The 22,069-nt window shown below is 30.0% G+C and overlaps 1 protein-coding gene across 1 annotated transcript in view; it reads right to left on the bottom strand.

The window, feature by feature from the left end:
- The window catches only part of LOC123293439 (high affinity cGMP-specific 3',5'-cyclic phosphodiesterase 9A), a 188,121-nt gene that overhangs the window by 26,081 nt on the left and 139,971 nt on the right, over positions 1–22,069 (bottom strand). The window contains exon 4 of the mRNA XM_044874266.1: positions 3,908–4,074. Within this exon, the coding sequence (XP_044730201.1) occupies positions 3,908–4,074 (167 nt within the window). The remainder of the gene's footprint in view (positions 1–3,907; positions 4,075–22,069) is intronic.

Raw genomic sequence — 22,069 nt, 5'->3', positions numbered from 1 at the left:
TGTAATTAATCTATTACAACTATCTCAACGCATATCGAAGCTTCAACACCTGTATATAGTACCTCTCAATTAAATGCATTGCTTAACGCATGTATTCTGTCATACTCGTGATATTTATATGCCTAGATGTAAATCGAACCTTCTGTATAATGTGTATCGATGACATAAAATATCAGTATCCAAGTAATGTATGGTTTTGAAAGCTTGTTTATATTCTTAATACAAAAATTTGAAAATTGATAAACAAAGGATAATAAACCGCGAGAATAGTTTTATAAAGAAAGATTATTCTCTAACTTAGTAGTCAGGATGCTTCGAATGTAGAAGTAAACAGAGGAATGACATTCTGTGTAAACAGAAGAAAGACAATTTTTGTGAGCACTTATAGTAAATTAAACATTAATTAATAAGTGTTTAATAGTTATAAAGCTAACATTCATTTTTTTTAATTTCGAAAAATTTGCTTGGACGTAATCTTTAACTTTAGTAACGCTCAATAACGCTAAGAAAGAACGTTCTTGGGAGAGCAGCGCGCTTTTTTTTTAATCTGCTTTTATCTTTGCTTAACACAATCGACATTTGTCCAAGAAACATCATTTTCGTAGTCCCACCTTTTGAAATTTTAGAATGTGGAACTAAGACTAAAAGTTTGACGGTCTCATATCTTAAAAAGCGTACCTCTCTCACTGGCACCCTATGTCGATTTTGTTCGACTACCAAGGACGACGTAAATTTTGAACTAAATTTGACAACATTGCATCGTGCATCTAATTAGAAAATTTCCATATTATGAGAGATTATCATCAAAGTTGTAAAATAGAAAATATAATAATGCGAAATATGAGTGAAAGCTTACTAAACATATAATTTTATAGCTACATACCGTATACTTTATAATTATAATAAAGCTTGATAGAAAAGCTTTCATACATGGAAAATTCAAAACACGATACATATTATTATTTTCATTAGTATCAAATATATTAGTTTTTGGAATATCCATTGCCTATGAAAATAGTTGTAAATATACAGAATGGTTCAAGTTATATCAGATTTCATTAAATGGTAGGTTTAAAATGACCGTTTACCATTTATATAGATTTACAGCCGGAAAAGCGTCCTGATCTATATGCGGGGTATATTTGCAATATACTCTCCTAGTAGTGTACTTAGAATAAAGACAGTGGAGATAGACATATTTTTTTCTCGAAACGAGGTAATGGCACAACCGTACCCCGGCTGTTGTTTTATCTAATCATAAGCCTTAAATCTTAGCTGACACGAGTTTTTTCTTGCGTTAATTTGCAGCTAAAAGTTAATTGCGAATTTGTCATTATTTTAAAAGAAATTGTATCTACTATTTTTCGTAGTCCTACTGTCAGAACTTGGACAGATGTGTGGATGTTGGCAAAGGCAAAAATGTGGGCAGGTCCTCTAATGTATCAATTTCCTTTAACATAAAATTGCCCAACCTGTTTAATAAAAAGCAGAAAATTCATATTTTTTAAGATAATGATACAGTAGTGTGCTTTTTGTAAAATTCAAAATTCTTCTAATTGTAGAGTGAATAAGACGGAAAAAAAGTGTCGATAGGGGAAAAGTTGGGAAACAGCACTATGAAAGCTTTTTGTAACGCGTTTATTGGACCCCAAGGAACATTCACCCAACTAAAGCTTGTCATAGAGGGCACGGGGCTCCGGCAGGGGACATTTGAAGTTTTTGAATGTTTTTTTTTTTTGAAATTTGGTTTGAAATTGTCATCAAGTAGGTATTTTGGGTCGGTGAATACAAATACGATGTCAGATTACACGTATCCCGACAGATGGGTTCACAGAATTGATTGCTGGATCGATCAGTCGATGTGTAAGCAACTATGACAAGGCAGAGTTGCTGTCCGTCATACAAAATAAAATATGCCTGGCTGCATTTTTGAGATGAAATAATTTTGGAGTGAACGGAACGAGGATTCGTATAAGAAATTAATCAATTTTTGGAAAGAAATATATTTATCAAAGGCAATTTTTCTGGTCTTTTGTTCAATTTTAATTTTTAATACTTAATAATATTTTTGATTTATTGATTGAATAAAGTTTGCATAGATGTATTATTTGCAAACTATGTTATTTTATCAAATCAACTTGATAATATTATGAATATTGAATTATGTTATACCAAATAACCTATAATTAACCTCAAAATATGTTTTAATTTAATAAACACGTAATCAAGTTTTGTTAATTATTATCCATTGAATGAAGTTTAATTAAGTTATATACCAAAACAAACAATATTTTTTTACAATAAACCTTATTTTAAAGAAAAAATTTAATAATGGATTTTTAATAAATGCTTTTGAAATAATATATAATAATAGTTCAACAAAAGATGGTTTTCTTAGCTCAAGAATATTAAAAGGAAAGGAAACTTCTTGCCACAAGCCAATTTCTTTTTGCTTCAAAAATAATTTTGTTTCAAAAAAAACAATTCTTGATTCAAGGAAAAATTTATTGTGTAAAGTGAGCGTTTTTTTTGTGGTCTAATGCGTCATTTGTAGTCACGTGGATATATTTGTTTCTGTCGTCACTTACTAAATACCCGATTATTATATACAGAGTTTACAAAGCAAAAATAAGCTCTGTAAATCATGTATTGTTCGACGTAACTTTTAAGAATTTAATAAGTTCTTAAAGCCAACACACATTACTTTGTGAAACTTGTTTGTTTGTGAGACGGAGGCCCTTTTCGGTTGAAAAACCCTTCAAAGCTTAGTGGTTTTCAATCAGCTGGTTTGACAACAAAGCTAAAACACAATAGATCACAGGGGACCCCATGGATCAAAGAGGGACCTGGTGAATACAATTGCTTCAAAATCACTTCACACCGATTTATTTGACCGATGGCACTAATGTTTCCGATCAATTCATGATAGATGAGAAGAAGTCATAGATTACACAATTATTAGTGAATAAATCCACATTTAAATTCATTTTGTCGATTTCATTGAAGAAAAGCATAATTTACAATGAACAAGTGAAAACAAACAATTGAGTGAGTTAATTGTTGTTATACCATGTATAGACAGTGTTGATGATGTCATCGTTTGTATTTTGACGTCACGTAAATAAAGAAAGATATCCACTCTTAAACAGACATTCCCATATTAATAATACATACTATGAAATTTGCACCTAATTAGCGCCCTCGTGGGTAAACAGTGATGTTTACAAAAAAATGTTCCAAACAAAAGTTGTTTATTTTTTTATAAGAAACATTTTTGAGATTTAAATTTTTGTTCTATCTCTAACGGTTAACAAGATAGGTCCTATGGACCCAAGACCCAATTGACCTATGTTGCTTATTTACGAACTCGACACTTTTTAGGGGCTAAGCACGTTATAAAAATTTCAGCTTGATATCTCTTTTCGTTTTTGAGTTATCGTGCTTACGGGCATACAGGCGGACAGACGGACAGACGGACAGACAACCGGAAATGGACTAATTGGGTGATTCTATGAACCCCTAAATTGTTTTCGTAGCATCAATATTTTGAAGCGTTACAAACGGGTTTTAAGCGGGACTAAACTTAATATACTATGTATATTTCATATATTCATGGTATAATAATAAACGTATTGTTCAACGACAAACGAATATTTCTAATCATATTATCGCAAAAGAAATGAAATACAAATAATAAATGTCGACTCGTTCATTCGAAGCAGAAATAAATAGAAGAAAGAATTGAATTTTTTTTCTATTTGATCTTGAATGCGTTTTTTAACAGATATATGTTTTGTTTGATCATTTGAAAATATTGGTTAAAATTTCTTACGTTGTAACCATTATGTCCTTTTGTGTTATAAAAAGACGTGAGAGTGGTAGAAGTAGTAGAAGATGCTGTAAATACCTCGTCCAATAGCATCCCGTTTGTATGAGCAGCAACCACTTCCAGTGTATACCTGGTCCGTGGTGTATTTGATGGTAGATCAGCACTTAAATTCAACAGGTGACCATCGATATCATATAATTTTAGTATATCACTAACACCAGCTTCTGCGGCACAACGAAATAATTCTGAAACAAACAAAAATTTATTTTAGTTTTTTATTAGTTAAGTTAAATTAGTTTTAGTTACAATGGGTTTTTGGAATCTTAAAAAATCAGTAATGATGTCAAGTAGCCTATGACAGTCATAAGCAGCAATAAATGTCTTATAAATAGCAGTGTTCAATGGAAAGATTGGATCATTCAGAGATTGAGCCATTTTTTATTAAACATTTCATTCATACAGTGTTCATGTAAATTACCACGGTTTCTGATGCTTCTATTTATTCAATGCCTGCTGAAACCCAGTTTAATAAGGAAGATATCTTGTTAGCTTTTTTGGCTGAAATACTGGTACAGTGTATCAGAGGTCGTGCTTTCGATTTTCTTCAAGGTCTACATGTCATCATAATATCTAATAGTAATGTCAAAAATATTAAAATTTTTAACCTTTATAAGTTTGATATAAAATTTACTCTTGAATCCATAAAATATAAAAAATTATTAAAAACTTGTAATCATTTGAATGCTAACACTTTCAACTCCTTTGTTAATTCACGATTCGGTAGCAAAACACAAAATTGTTAGAGGAAAACTACTTAATAATTATTAGATTAATAACTTGTTGTTGTTTCAAAAGACATTATCGTTATCGTGGACTATATTTTAATCAGTATAATAAATCATTCTTCCTATCTAACATTGCTGAGTAAAATGAATTCAAGGGAAAAATATAACAATAAACAATAAATTATTAAATGTGATACGATAAGCGAAACAAAGACCCCCAACGAAAATTTGCCTTTCAATACCAACTATAAAGTGGTACCTTAAACAATAACTACAGTGGCTACAAAAACGATGGTTTTTGATGGAAAGGAGAAATTTTCAAATAACTTGGGTGCTTAGAATGAGCTTCGAAATTCAAAGTATTCTCTTGAAAGGATCGCAAACAATTTCATGACTGACCAGAATATCAAAACATGACCTTACAAACACTAAAAAATTTTTGGTTTTTGAGATATTAACACTAAAATGCGTTTCCTAAAAATAAAAACATTCTTAATTTTTCAAGTGCCGAAAATGTGCTATTCTATTATTTTGCGTTTTGCCTAGATGTTAACGAAACTGATTAGCACGCCAAAGTAACCAAAGGGATGGTTACCTTAAACCGAAAAAGTTTTGTTATTGTTTGTCCGTTTAGTTGAAAACCGGCATAATATACAGTTTCAAACGTCAAAGCCTTGCGGTTGTATAATTAATGTTTATTTATGATACAATGGCGTAAACTATAAAGACAAATATTTTCAATTATCTTTAGTTCATCGATACGCTTTACTATGATTGGATAATTGCCAATATTCATTTCACTTGTTGCTTTTAACTATGTTTGTTATTCTTTTTTACATAAACTTTCTTTGTGTTTAGAAAATTTATGCACAGAAACATAAACATAAAATATTATTACGTATCATGCAATATATTCATTAAATCGTCATAAATTTACATAATCAGAATCTCTTAATACAGGTTGAATAAATAGTACAGAATATTAGAATGGTGAAAGTTCTATGTAATCGGCTCAGTTTGGAAAAGGCTTTAAGGAAAATACAATTTAATGCAAAGTGTTCTTAGATATGTTTCAAATGCGAGTTTTGGGTTCCGTACCCGAAAAATTTGTAGGGGGTAATTTACTGCTATTTTTTATCGGTAATTTACTGCTATTTTTTATCGGTAATTTACTGCTTAAATTATGATTCTGAAATAAAGATGACCAATTATATTTTCATAATATATGCGTGTGTTTACATTAAAGTTCTCACTATCAGGCTTAGCGAATCAGCCGGTATATTGAATAGATTATTTTGCTATAAGATAAATAAATTTTCTATTTTACACATTACTTAGATAAATTAAAAACTAATTAAACGATATTATAATAATAGGATGACCTATAATAACACAACTAATCATGTTTTTATTCTGCCCATCACTATTATTATTATAAAAAACTTTTTTATTTTAATATATTTTAATTTTCCATTAACATGAAAAACTAAACATGAAAGCGTAAGCGTAATATTTAATTGGTAAAGACAATCCGTGTGGGATATGTATAATACTAATATACAACTTGGAAAGCATCTCATTAGCCATCTTCTATCTTTCTATTCTATAAATATATAGGAGACTTTCTATAGATATAGATAGTCACTCATCACGATATCTCTGGAACTATAAGACCTGGAGACTTGAAATTTGGCAGGAATATTCCTTTTGCCAAGTAGAGGTCAGCTAAGAACGGATTTTACGAAATTCCACCCACAAGGGGGGTTGCGGGGGTGTTCATGAATTAAAAATTCATATTTTTCAATTATGGCTTTTAATAGTTCAAAACTTGGTCAGAATGTTTTAAATTACATTTAGAAATTTTTTTAACCTTCGGAGGGTAGAAAGGTGTAGCGAGAAAGTGGGAAGGAAATATCGAATATTTACAAATATACCTAAGTGGGGTATCAAATAAAAGAGCATGACGTGTACATTACAAAACTGTTATCCAACGCAAGGAAATGTGGAGGGAGGGGTGCAAGTGGGGATGTTGCCCAGCAAAGCGGGTAGTTCCCAGCTTTTTTATAATATATGAAGTAAGAAGAGTTTTTATGGAAGTTCTTATGTGTCATTCAAATAATATTATTACACGCGCATATATTATAAATGGCTAACGAGATGGTTTCCAAGTGATATATAAAATAGTTAGTACCCGACTGACTGACTGACTTAGCGGACATTAGATGAATACATATTATATACAATGAATACATATATATAAATAACAAAAACAGTTTCAATACTTAGCGTCTGTTGAGTATTGGGGTTTGAACTGTTTTTTGTTAAGTTTGTCAAATTAAAATCAATATAGTTTGAAAACTTGATTTTTGACTATCAAAATTTCTTGAAATCGAATTTTTGTTTGAAAATAAACAATGTTTGTTAGGTAACAGCCTAATAACCTGAATTTTCGTAAACGCCATGTACCTACTTTATTATATAAAAACAAATTAAAATGTCATTTATGTCTCTAGAGCTCAGAGAATTACCTAAAATATACTTTTGTTTATTTCCTTTTTTCCATATATTTTACAATTTCAATTTTCCAGTAATCCGTACCGATATTGAAAACCAAGATCAAAACCAAGAGAAAGGAAGTATATATTTTTGAAGTGAAAAATAACTTTTCTCGTCCGATCACTGAAGCTAAGCAACGTTGAGAGCACACTTAGTTCTTATCATTGTGCAAGATATACAAACATCCCCAGGTATCGAATTTGCAGGTATATTGCTGTCAATCGGTAATTTACTGCTATTACAAACATTATTCAATTATTTATTTCGATACGACTGCCCTAATTCTATACGTTGACTCACATTTGATCGGTTTGTGATATACTAAATATTACGCTAATGGATTTCAAGTTTTTATTATTCACATTCATATTTGTTCTGTTAAAATAAACAAATGTTTTTTTTTACTGTAAATTTCCTAAGAAATAATTATGAAAATGAGGTACTAACTGTTTAAAATCAATAATGGTTTTATTCGTGTTTGTAATCGTAAAAATTTGAATTACTTATTTAGAAACAGTTTCTAAAAAATAAAATCGATTTTTTGGTTAAAGTTACACTAAAAACTTTTGTTTTAGGGGGAAGTAAATTGTGATAGTAATAAAACAAATTTCTTTTTTTAAATTCGATGACATGATGGACTAGTTCACTCATAGTACGCAAAAGAAGATGACAAGAAAAAAAATGTTCGATGAAAAATTCCAAACCTTTTCGCCTTCACAACAGATAAAAGAATTGATGTTTTTTAAGAAGCGGTTTTCAAAAAAATATACTACATTAAAATTCGCTTAACTACATGCAAGCCACACGAGCCTGGATTATTTGTTTTTTGTTTGGAGTTAAATTGTTAGGTCGTCGGGCTTTTTATTATCATTTTATCGTTCAAAGAAATCTGAAAAAATGGTGAATCATATAGGTTATCCTTTTTAATTAGATATTTCTATATCAAAAAAATTAGAGAATGTAATAAAAAACTATCTAAAATATTTAGACAATCTTGTAGTTTATAATAATACCATAAAAATAAAAGGTTGTCGGTGATGTAAAAACAAAATTTTAATTTAATTATTAGTTCTTTGAAGATCCATTATTTGATGAACAGAGAAGACTTCAGTTAGAGTATTGATGATTGAAGAAAGATATCTATATTATCAAATTTATAAGCAGTACTTACACACAATATATTATATATTTTTGTAGTTGCGTGGTATTATAAAGCTAAAAATAACACATTATTTGACTACAAAGCATGTATTTGGTTTATATGTATGTACAGTGCAAATATAGGGAAACAAACATTTTAAATATAAATGAAATCAAATATCGAGCGCTTGCTACGCACGCTACTCCGGTGCCTTTTTCACATATCAGCCCCTTTTTACAAAATCACTACCACAAAAAAATATACAACAATCAAGCGGATAGATATTACACAAAAAAAACCGTTGGTTGGTAACACACATTGTTATTGTTTCTTAAGTCAACATTTGTTTGAACAATTTGAATACACTTTTTAGCGTCTTAAAAAACAAACGCTTTGACGGATTACGTTTTTGTGATACCATTATGAGTCAAAACAAAATAAGAATAGTTCATAAGCAATTAGTATTTAAATTACATACCTGTCGGAACAAAATAGAAAAAATACCAGCCAATTGTAATTTCGGCAATTGAAATATTTAATTGATAGATTTCCAACACATCACTGTTCAAATTGAATACAAATTTGTTGAACAAAGAATTTTCAAAACGATTTTATAAAACTCGTTGCACTAATACCTAGCAAGGCTTTCATTTAATAATGACGTAAAATGCTCAAGCGTAGTTTAATTCTAAACCATAACGATATTAGTTTTTTATTCCGTTTTTTTTTTTTTTTTTTTATTATTATTATAAAATGATAAAATCTATAGCCCGTATACATATTAATTTTATAAAATTGTCTCGATCCTGCAACGTTTTAATAATAATTGCATGATCGATACAGTGTAATTCAAAAGTCGTTCAATCGTTTAAATAGTAAAACTATTTAAACATTACTAATGTAGAACATAACTACTATTTTTAACCCCAGAGCTAAAAAAAGGGGTGTTATAAGTTTGATCGCTATGTGGGTGTGTCTGCTTGTGTGTCTGTTTGCCTGTGTGTCTGTGGCATCGTACCGCCAAAACGGATTCATCGACTTTGATTTTTTGGGTTTGGTTTGAAAGGTAATTTAATGGAGAGTGTTGTTAGCTATGTTTCACATGCGAGTTTAGGATTCCGTACCCGAAAAAACAAAAAATTGGCTATGATCTTCAAAATTGGTTCAGTTTATTGGCTTAGATATGTTTCCAGTGCGTGTTTAGGGTTCCGTATCCGTTAAAAAAGGTCGGGGGTTTTTTAAATTTTGTATTTCACTTGTTATACGGGAAAACTTAATTTTGAGATATCTTGAAATATTTTGAGGGTCGTGTCGGTATGCAATTTGAAACTATACGATATTTGACTGATTTCTGGAAACTATCTAAGATTATAAGATGGTATAATATAGAATCCAAAAAGTGTGTACTCTTAATTATTTCTATATTAGTTTAGGTATCTTTATAAGAGATAACATGGACCTCCTTTATTTTTATGCGTGGGCCAAATTTACCAAGGAGCTAGATTTGAGAAATAAGAGAATTGGATGAATATCTGAAATTCTCAGTGAGAATCTCTCTTTTCACACAATGAGAAAAATACTAGACAAGAATAAAGAAGGAGTTGGATTGAAAATTTTTGTACATCTTCTATCTATAAATATATAGGAGACTTTCTATAGATATAGATAGTCACTCATCACGATATCTCTGGAACTATAAGACCTAGAGACTTGAAATTTGGCAGGAATATTCCTTTTGCCAAGTAGAGGTCAGCTAAGAACGGATTTTACGAAATTCCACCCACAAGGGGGGTTGCGGGGGTGTTCATGAATAAAAAATTAATATTTTTCAATTATGGCTTTTAATAGTTCAAAACTTGGTCAGAATGTTTTAAATTACATTTAGAAATTTTTTTAACCTTCGGAGGGTAGAAAGGAGTAGCGAGAAAGTGGGAAGGAAATATCGAATATTTACAAATATACCTAAGTGGGGTATCAAATAAAAGAGCATGACGTGTACATTACAAAACTGTTATCCAACGCAAGGAAATGTGGAGGGAGGGGTGCAAGTGGGGATGTTGCCCAAAAAGCGGGTAGTTCCCAGCTAGTATAAAATATAACATAATAATTAAAACATTAACATAACAAGCGCAAAAAAAAACAATTAACTGAGTTAATTGTTGAAATACCATGTATAAACAGTGTTGGATACGAAATTTTTGGTTTTATACGACATGCAAGTAACGAAAGATAGTCCCTCTTACACACAAATTAATAAAAGTATTTATTTTTCGTCTTAATTCTTCAGTAGATATGGTATATGAGATAAACAAACAAACACATACATACTATATGTAACGTATATATTTAAAATATTTACAATACCTGTATACATTCAATATAATGTTTTTATACTATGTAGCATTAATTTAAACGTAAGTCTGGTTAAAATAATTTATAGAGAAAATTCCGACCGAAATTTTACTACACAACATTTTCACGCAACAACATAAGCTATAAACTGGACAATAATCTGACAAATGTTATTTTGAAGACGAAAACAGTTCTTGAAACAAGCGAATTTAAAATGATCCGAACAGCTATATTATTCTTTATTGTTAAATATTATTTTAAAATAATGCCAAGGACCGACTTTTGAATTACACTGTATTTAATGCATAAATAGTCTATGATGATGAAAAATTGATTCCTCTGAGAGAGGAGAAACGATGATTATGGAACTTTTACATATACCTAATTGCCTTTTTATATGGTTTCGTAATAATAATATGTATGTATACTTGATACATGTAACGAACGTAAAAGTTAATAGTATTACTTCGGTTGATGAATGTATTATAGAGTGGTGTTTATACGTAAGTAATAATATTTAACCACTATCACGCTGTTATTTACATTATAGGTTTTTAATATTATTAGTGGTACTCAAAGTTCTTTTCTGATACGGTCTCAAATAGAAAATAAAATAACTAACAATTTAAATTGAATTATTTTAAAAAGAATTGATGATCTCAGAATATAAAGTAAGGAGCCAAAAGTCGTATCTGTCAAATTTTCGTCTGGTGCTTTCTGACGTTAATATTCATCAAGAAGAATCCTCTGGAAATTTCACCATTTTGAAAGGCGTGACGATTTCATTGTATAGTAAAACAAAACAACCAGTAATGGAGTAAAAGGTGTGACGATTCAGCGTGATGCCGAGTTACGTGTCTTGCCAACTGCACGACAACTTCGTATGACCATATACGTATCTCTTAAAAGACGGCACTCATTATACTCCAAGTGGGCTTAAAATATGCCGTAAATTCTTCTTAAAAGGCAAAGCTTTGCCGCGAATTATAGTGAGACAAATTATTTGTCCAGTAAACTTTCTCTCAACGCAAATGTTACCATTCACGCGTAATTGCGTGTCTTGCTTGCTTCACGAAAAGTTAGTATGAGTATAAGCATCTCTTTGAAGTAAAGTAAACACAAAACTCTCACAAAAATTTACCAAATTTTCAAAAAATTATTCTTGAAGTCGTTCCTATAAGTCGATAAAAAGAGGGTTCACGGAGTTAGAGGTTATTCCTTATTCCGGGAATACTCAGCGTATGCAAAACAGTAAAAATGGTAATATATAAAAGTATATGTAAACGTGAATCAGAGAAAAAATTTTCTTTCTTATTAAATTTTTTAAATCTCTAACCAGCAACCATTTTTGACACAGCTAGTAGAAAAATAATTAACACTTTTAAAACAATTTTCTTAGTTTATATTATTGAAAAACATCTTCCAGCTGCCAATGGTATATAATAACAATTATGATGAAATTTATTTTCTTAAATAACAATAATACTATCATAAATTTATGACAAACGAAGTATAAGGAAAAATAAATATTATCGCCGTATGTACAAACAAATCAAAGTCTGTATAAAAATTAGCCAACCGGTAATTTTTAAAATAGTGTAATATTCCAACAACGATAATAAGTTTGTTTCTTTTGCATAAAATGTTTACACTCGATGCAAGTGGAATAGGACAGTGCTTTCTAGTGTATTATAACACTAGCCTTTTCTACTTACATCGAAGAAAAATAGTGTAAAAAAATATACGCAAAAATAACATACAGAATGAATGGCATACCAGGCATCACCACTTTAACGTTTTTGTTTACTTAACTTTTGTATGAGTGTATGTTGTGTGCATGCTTTCATAACGTGATTGAAGTATTTTCATAACGTCATTTTCAAGTTTATCGATAGTATATAATCATTATATAAATGGTTTCATATTGATTTGTGTTCTTATAAACTAATGCAGTCTGCCTTGATGTTGATTATAAGTATAGAGTATAGAGTATAGACTGCAACCTATTTTGAGTTTTCACTTAAAAAGTGTGAAAATTTATATCTTACTAGCTTGATACCCGCCCGCACCACTGGGCTAAAAAGTAAAAACACCGTTTTAAAGCCTCCACCTTTCTTGATCTCATTTATCCTTCTTTCATAACACTCGAAGGGATTGTTTTACACAGCTAAAATATATGCATGGTTTTCAATTTTGTTAAGTGTAAAATAGTCATAATTCATTGAGTATATCTGAAAAGATGGCAATGAATTGTTTGATATTTACTAATTAAAATTTTTACAAAAATCTTTAATTTATGGTTCAAAATGATGATAATAGATAGATGTAGTAGTGAAATGTCAGATTAAATTTAATTTTTTTTTCTTCAAATTAGCTCATGTGTTATTCTGATGTATGAGCTATATTGTTGTACAGTTCCATTCAAATAGGGATAAATAGGGATACAGCCTGTCTGATATATAATGTTCAATACGAATTTCGTATTGAACATTATATTTTCAATTTTATACGTTCAATTTGAAGTTTTATTACTTTTAAGACTCCGCCATTCACAAATTCATTGTTCTGCTACTAATAAAACAAGGTCCCTGTATTTATTATGTTATCGGGTTCGTAGAAATCTGAGACTGAATAATTAATGATCTAATTAATGAATAAGTGTTAAAATATAATTTTTTTTATCGCTGACGTTTGGTCGTGAATTAGATCTTTTTCAAGGCTCTATAACAAAATACAATGTAAAATATCACAAAGTAAATTTCATAATAGAAGTATGAATAGATTTGGATAAGGATATAAGGAAAATCTAGCCTCTGGTAATTGATTAATTTGGGTTAATATAAAACATATATTTTAATATGATTTTTCTAAAATAAATATATATAAGTTTAAGAATAAATTGATAAGTTTAAGACATTTGTAATAAAAAATGATTTCATGTTATTTAACGCCACCCGAGGTAACAGCAAGGCGATTTTTTTTGTACAAATTGTAATCCATTTACTCTTTTATACCATAAAACTGTTAATTTTTTTTTTATATAAGCATGATTTATGAAAAGTATTTTTAACTTCAAAGCGACAAGTTTTCTATCTCTTCTACAATACTATGTATCTCTCTACAACTGCAAAAATTATTAGTTTGGGATGATATTGTGGCATGATACAATGTCTAAAACTAAAAAAATGTTATTGATATCTTATACCGTTTTGTTTTTATTCCCGTTTAAAAATGTTTACAATTTATCTGATCATTCTTTACGTGGATGTTTTATCCACTTTTATAGCATTTTAGTTGGTTTTTTACAGCATCTTGGTGATAATATTACTCTAGAATAATTAAAAACCCCAATCGTATAGAACTAACACAGTTTAATTATTTAATATTATGTTTTCTCTCTATATAACATCAAATCGTATTAATTTTAATTATATCGCTAATTTACTTTATAAACTTACATCTTATTAGTACGATATTGTGGTGTATGATTACATATTATACTAACACTACTTCCAAGTTTAACACGATGCGTTGTTCAAAAAGTTTCAGTATGATTTAAGGGCGAATAATTTTACTGTAGCTATTATTCATAACTTGAATTTGATCTTGATTTAATACTCAATACAAAAAAAAAAAACATTTTTTCTTTGTATTCACTGTATTTCTGGTGAAATTTGGACTTGAAAACCATATGATACTATATTTTGGACGACATTTCTTTGTATATTTTTATGGACGATAACACCTTTTGACTCTTGCTTTTTATACTTAACCGAGCGTTTTCCATATATGTATAACCGTTAAAAAAAAACGCGTTTTCTTAAACGCTTATTAGCATAAAGGCCGCATTAAGTCCGATTTGAATCAAATTTGTTATCAAGAAGGGTATTTGAAAGGTCAAGTTCGTTAATGAGAAACATTGGCAGATAAAAAAAAGGAGGGCGGAGCAAAGTACAAAACTTTTTCAAAATAAAGAATATTTTTGTATTTTTTGATCAGTTTTAAGCAACTATACTAAAACAAGTGTTTTCGAAATGAAAATTTTTAAAAATAAACAATGCAAAATTCAATTTTAAGCAAATGTGTAATTTTTTCAATCTCTGAGGTAATTCGATTAGGTAATGCAGAGTTACGTTTTTTTAGCATCTTATTTTGTCGATTAGTATTGGTAAATGTTTTATCCTTGTATCGAACTTGCAATGAAAAATTTGATCTTAAAACATTTGATGATACAGAATTACTCTCCTTAACGGATATAGATTCTACTTTTTGTTGTTGTTGTGGGAATGAATTGGCTTAACTTGGCTTGTGAAGATGGTCTATCTGAGAAACCATCAAGTACGAAAGTGAGATATGCTATGTGTTTGTGTGTGGCTGAGTGCAAGTAAATTATATTGAATAACTATAAAATTATCAGCACCACGCAGAAAGCACGTGTAGTTTTAGCTTTTCTAAAGATGATTCATTGCAAGTACACTTGCCTGCGTATCTTTTACACATTGTATCAACATTACATGATGTATAAATTATATTTAAGATTATATTATTATTATCTTAATAGCAAACATTGCTACGCTGTTCATATAAAATAAACTGTATTATATTATACGTATTATTAGATATACTAGGAAAAACTATCAACTACTTTAGAATGAAGAAAGAAAACCTTTTATAATATTATAAATGTATGCACACCACACATATCATAAAAAAACTTGCAGAGCATCATCACTAAAGTCATATTACCCCCCATTTAATGATTCTTACCATTAGATTCTTACCACAATCGAGTATGAGAACTTCTCAGTTCCTCAAGCACCTTTTTTATACCACAAAATTATATTTTTAGGCTTCGTTTGAAGATTTATCATTTTTTTGACAATAGACAAAAAGCACATATCTTCAAAAAAAATTGCCTAAAAATATGGAAAAGGTGCTTGAGGAACTGAGAAGTTGCTAATACTCGAAAGTAACTTAAATGGCTTACTAATTTGCACAACTCAATTTGAGGGAGCTTAAGAGGTGTGCATAGTTTTAAAAACTTCGAAAAATATGTTTTTTTTTTTTTTTTGTATAAAATAAGTGGTAGGGCGCCTGGTAAGTTGACAACCCAAAAGGCAGATTCTTGACAATTATACAACCAACATACGGACTTCTAGCACAATTTAGGAGGAGCGTGTACTGGAGTTCAAAGCCATAATAACGTGAAAAAAACACTGCCTACCGAATTTGAGTTTCGTTAAAATAAAGGAGGGTAGCGCTAGGGATGTTCAAATGTAGCGAAAAAAAATCTCATCTCTACGCTTTCGATACAGTTCATAAGTTTATATTTTCGGGGAAAGATATGAGAAAGAATGATCTGTGACTGTGATGGTAGAGACCAATTCATGTTGGAAAGTTAACTTAAAGTATTAAAAATCATAATTTTTAATTTTAATTTTTTATTAAAAATTAACTGAACAAGATTTTTTACTTTTTTGCTACATATTCATAAAATTGAATGAAGAGAAAAAGTGTTGTACCTTGATGATGATGTATTGTTATCTATGAAACAGATTCAATATTAAGATAAGTTGATTTGCGAGAGCACAAACCAACCAAAAAAATGTTTGGGCACCGTTGTGTATCTTGCTTCAGAATAATGTATCAATGAATAAAATATATTCTGAATATTAGAATAATTGTTATGTGTTAACGGTCAGCCTAATAAGCAAAACTTGTAGGTTTTCAATGACTCAGATTTCATGTTTCAGGGAGCCCTCTTGGGTACAATCGTCGGAGACAGTCCAAAATCATCTGAGATGAGAATGACCCTTCCCTCGGATTTTAATTCGGTTTATCATGGATCATGCATTTGAATTAAGACGAGCTATTTTTTAATCCACTATATACACCTGGTAAGACTCTTTTGGCTAAAAGTGATTTCATATAATACATTTTTGGTCTCTGAAAAAGGATTTCAAAACACGACGTGCCACGTTATAGAACAGAAAGTCTGTTTTTTGTCTATTGAGTTAACGAATTGAAACATTTACAGGTTTCCACGAAATTAAAAGTATCGATATGCAATTATTAGTAGTAGTGACATAGCGAGACTTCTTCTCAATAGATACGAGACTTTTGGTATTAAAAAAATAAACCTCTTCAATTTTTTTGAAACCACACATACTTTAATATAAATATACCATAAATTATAAGCCAAATAATAAAATGTCACACTATTTAGTCATTTTTATAGAAAATGATAACATATTTGAGATGAGAACATTTTATCGACATTTCGTGATGCTGATGAAAAGTCAATTCGATGTCAAAACATATTTATCTGTCTATACGTAGAACTTTCTACACTATAGCTAATAAAACTACCAGCTTATGAACTAAACAACTTGAGTGTTTTCTCATACTTAAATAACATTCGAACAAACTTTTATATTATAGCAGCAAAAACGTACAACATAACTGTAGTCTAAAGCCAGACGTGATATTATACAGATATTTCGGAATGGCTGGAAATTCTGTTGACAGGAAGGTTGACAGATCGAGTTAAACAAGTTTTTCCTCTACGAAAATTTTCATAGCCGTGGACTTCTCCCGTGGGTCGGTCTGGTGCGACCCTTGAGGACCACACAAATAACTAACTCTGTATAATAATTAATAAACAAAATATAATTCGACTGATTCGACAGAATATTATGAAATTATTTTCGAATCATATTGCCGTTAATCTCGGACGGCACCTCAACGGTGTCGATATCTAAGACATTAAACTTATTTTTTAATGGTAAATATGCCTCATCAAATGCATGGCAAAAAAAGAAGTCTTAAGTTATGAAAATTTTCGTAGAGACAAAAATTGTCAGAAACAAATTTGACAACATCCTCCTTTTCCAGGCATGCTACATGATATCTATAAAATTGTACACCTGGCTCTAGACCTTTGTAGAAATGTAGTCATCAATTCTATTCCCATTCCGCCTTACATATCGTTCGTGTATTCCAAACATTTATTGTTGTGTATTGTGGATATGTTGTGTGTTGATTGACGTCATACTGTGTATATTATTTTTTTATTTTTAATGATTATTTATTTCGTAGTATTGTTTATTTGTACTTTTCCACATTATTGGAAAAAAGAAAATGAAAGAAAAAAACAAGCTTAAAATATTCCAAAAGAAACAGACATTGGTGTAAATAGCTACAATTAAAGTCAATTCAACCCTCAGTCCGTAACATTGCTACAATCTGATTATTCCATAATAAATGAAGACAATGATACATAGTGACTTTCCCTCCCTTAGCCCGCCCTCTTAACACCAACTTCCAATCCCTGTACAGAAAAGCAGGCAGTCTTCTTTTCGCTCCCGCGTCACAGGAAAAACAGTCTATGATATGTAGAAAAAACCAAATTCATTTGGGGGGAAGGTAGGTGGTTTGCAGTGAAAATTCTAAAGTTTTCGATTTTCACCATAAGTTGGAATTTCACGCCGAAAGTAAGAAACCACATCTTTCAAACATATTATATAGAAGAAAAGAAGTAGTTTTAGGGGCTTTTGTCTTATTTTTGGGAGATTGAGTCGTATATCTTAAAATTGCCGAAGTTTCCTGTTAATTTGACTTATTACGTATTAAATGGAAAAAATTCCATCATTCTAGCTAGCGTAAATAGAAATGAAAAGGGAAGTCTTGTTTTTCCTTTTTCCCCTATTTCACCCTCTTGTGCTCTATGCCCTTTTCTAAGGTCCCACCCGTCTCTAAACCGAAAATAATCCAAATTGATTCCGTGGTTAGGCGTGAAACCGTAACAAACAGATAGACAGACAGACTTACTTTTAAATTTATAATATTATTATAGATTTAAAAAGTCATTATCCTGTACCCCGAAATAAAGTTTTAAACTATTTAAAAAATTATATTACTTTATCAATTTTTGATTATACTTTTCGAAGTTTTATATAACGTGTCATCTATTTGACTGAAATATAATCAAGTCATCATCACAAAATATGATTTTTATCATTTCATCTTTATTATATTCCTAGTAACAAACTATTACTGATGGGTTATACCAAATGCGGATCCAGAAAATTTTTTGCAAGGAGAAATATTCAATTTTCATAAGCATTTTATATAACCAGTAATTTTAAACATTTTATGCACTTAATTCATATATAGATAATTCTCGGGCCTTTGATTATGGTCTTTTTTTTAACTTGATGAGAAACAAGTGAAATTTACAAAATATAAAAAAACCCCAGACATTTTTCGGATACTGAACCCTTAACTAGCATTTGAAGCATATTTAAAAACAATCTCTATTAAATTACCTTTTTTCTAAGAGCATTCTCAAAATGAACCGATTTTTAAGATCATCGTCTATTTTTTAATTGCTTCGGATACGGAACCCTAAACTCGCACTTAAAACATATAAACATAGCCAAGAACACTCTCCAATAAATTCCATTTCAAACGAAGCAAAAAAATTGCTACCATGTTTTCATCATATTTTCTGCTACTACCATCTTTTACTTAGTATTAAAAATCCTCTGCGATTAACTGTCTTATGTCGCATGGACCTGTAAGCTGTGATCTAAGAAAAAAATTAACATCTTTACTTTTTGGGGGAGCTATTGGTTTCCCGATATGAGCCGATATCCCCTCTCTCGACCCGTCTATGTAGTAAAAGATCAGTTCATACATGAATATCACAAACATTTCGCTGAATTTTATGTTTTCTATGATAATCGACACACTTTTCGAATACTAAATATTGTTCCTATAGTTCAATTTTGCTGATAAATATTTTATATTTATTTGTATGTTGTGAGAATATTAAAATTGGTCATAAATTTTCTCTTACTTGCAAGAATAGATACAAGTTTTTCATCTGTTAGTTACATTTAATGCTTGGTAAACAAAATTAATACATTTTTCATAATATTTCTTGCTTTTGTAAAAATAAAGAATATTATTAGTTTCGCCCCTTTATGCCTATCATCTCTTCAAAATTAAGCGGAGGCGTTATACCTAATTAACGATTTCGAATTTAAATATTGACAACTTTTAAATATTTTCCGTTCAGTAAAAATTATATAATTATTCTAAAAAGCTTAAAAAGGCAAGCTGTTTTAGCAACGTTAACATTTTAAAAATAATCATTTATTTGTTCAATTTCTAAACCAAGTGCGTTCGCCAAAACACCAGTGTGCAGACCGTCACCAAATTAGGAACGAGAAACTTACACTATTTATAATAGTAAAAAATTGATCTAGGAGATTGGGAAAAAAACCGAAACTTAATTCGATAAATCCTAGAATATTTATTTATTATCCTTGGTAATAATAATAAAAGCGCATTTAGCCCGCTGGCTAGAATACAAAAGCCTCACCTAATAACCGTCATTGGTTCCTATCTCTCGCTTTTTTGCCATTGACCACCCAAAAATAGACCAGATCATCACGCCATTTTGTTAGAGGACGTCCTCTTCTTCTGGAGTTACTATATGGAGTCCATTGAGTAGGTGGTATGGATAGTTCAGTTCTTCCGAAAGTCTGGCCAAAAGTCCTGCCCACTTTCATTTCTGCCTTTTGACACTATAACTACATCACTGATTTTTGTCTAAGACCGAATCCGTGTTGAAATTATTTTGTGTTTAATCAGGCATAGAGTTTGAGTGCCGTACAGAAGAACTGGTAGGATGCATGAGTCCATTACCTGTATTTTCAGACTCAGTAAGTATATCCTACTTAGGAATGAAATTGAAACCAGTAATTCCGCCAAGCATTGTTTATTCTTTGCTGAACTTTTTCGTCGTTTTTATCTCATCTTTGATAATACACAATACAATATTTTTGTTACATCTTGTACATATTATATATGCAATGAATATGAATATAAGTAGTCGTTGTTGTCACATTGCCACCTGATGCTTCCAGCATTCTTTCTACTTTTTATTTTTCAATTCTATTCGAATGTTTTTCTACAATTTTTCTTTTTTTTTTTTGAAACAAAAACAAATAAAATAAAAAATAACAAACAAATGTGAACTGACGCAGATAAACGTAGTAAAGTTACGGTAGGTAGGTATGTATATCTTTTTTATTTGTCTTAGGAAAACAATCATACAGAAGACATGACTGCTATACGATAGTTGTTGTTGTTGTTGTTGTTGTTGTTGTTGTTGCTGTTGTTATTTTATTTACAATACTGTGATTGTTTGTTTGTTGTTATTTTCCATTATCTAAATTTGATTGAGATTTTGTTATAACTTTTATATACATATATGGGACGTTCCATGTCAATCGAAAAACTGACGGTATCATGTTACGGAAAAGTAGACATAAACGTTTTCATCTACTTTAAAGAGTCAGTGCACCAAGCTGGCTTACTATTTTTAAAATTTATTTTTATCAAATGATATAGAATATGTGATGCCTTTACGTTCCCGAGCAAATAAATTATTTACAAGCAATTATTAGAATTATTTACGTTGTTTATTAAAAGTATCATTTCGGAAAATGAATTCATAAAGGATATTCATCCGTCTTCTGAATAATATTTTGCATTGCAAATTTTTTAGGTACCGCACTCTAAATTCGCACTTGAAACATAACTAAGGACACTCTCCCTTAAACTTCTATTCAAACTAAAGAACAAAATCAAAACCGGTTCACCAAATAATAAACAAATTAAGTTTCTTATCAAATAGTAAATGATCGTAGGTACTTTCATGAGCATCTAAATAAAAATTTCAAAATATTATAACTAATTTTTCTGCATATACTCGATTTTGAGACAACAATGTGACTTGCTTTAGGTGGAACATCCCCTACATATATGAGAAATAATTTTTTTGTATATTTATTTATTTACGTTGAATAAATTTGTATATACAATTTAATGGTCCGTCTCTATGTGAAATAAAGTGTGCATAGTTTTGTGGAATGTCTGATAACCTTGTTTTCTGCTACAATTTCACATGAAGTAGTAAGTTTTTAATGGAAATATTTATTCTCATTATTAGTGAAAAGTTTTATTATCGATTTGAAAAAATGTCAAGGAATCCATCAATATTTACAAAAATCAATCTCATTCAAATTAATTCTTGTTTTAAAATTCCGTTTTTATGAGTACATTCTTAAGCAATGTCTTAAGAATATGCTCATGGCTCGGGACAAATATATTTATGATATCAACGAGCTACCAATTTTACCTTAAACAAACTGTCGATACTTTAAAAAAATAAAATTATGTTTTATGAAATTATTATAGTTACTATTTAATATAAAGTGAACTTATATATTTACCAATTTTCCAATTTTAGTAGTTAGCTGATTCATTCGTACATAATTAAAATTTATCTAAATATCATCATCGTGGATAGGTTAATTAGGGATTAAATATTTG

Source organism: Chrysoperla carnea, chromosome 1, assembly GCF_905475395.1.
Source record: "Chrysoperla carnea chromosome 1, inChrCarn1.1, whole genome shotgun sequence".
Lineage (NCBI taxonomy): Eukaryota > Metazoa > Arthropoda > Insecta > Neuroptera > Chrysopidae > Chrysoperla > Chrysoperla carnea.
Note: the sequence above shows the minus strand (reverse complement) of the source record. Positions and strands in the feature narration are given on the sequence as shown.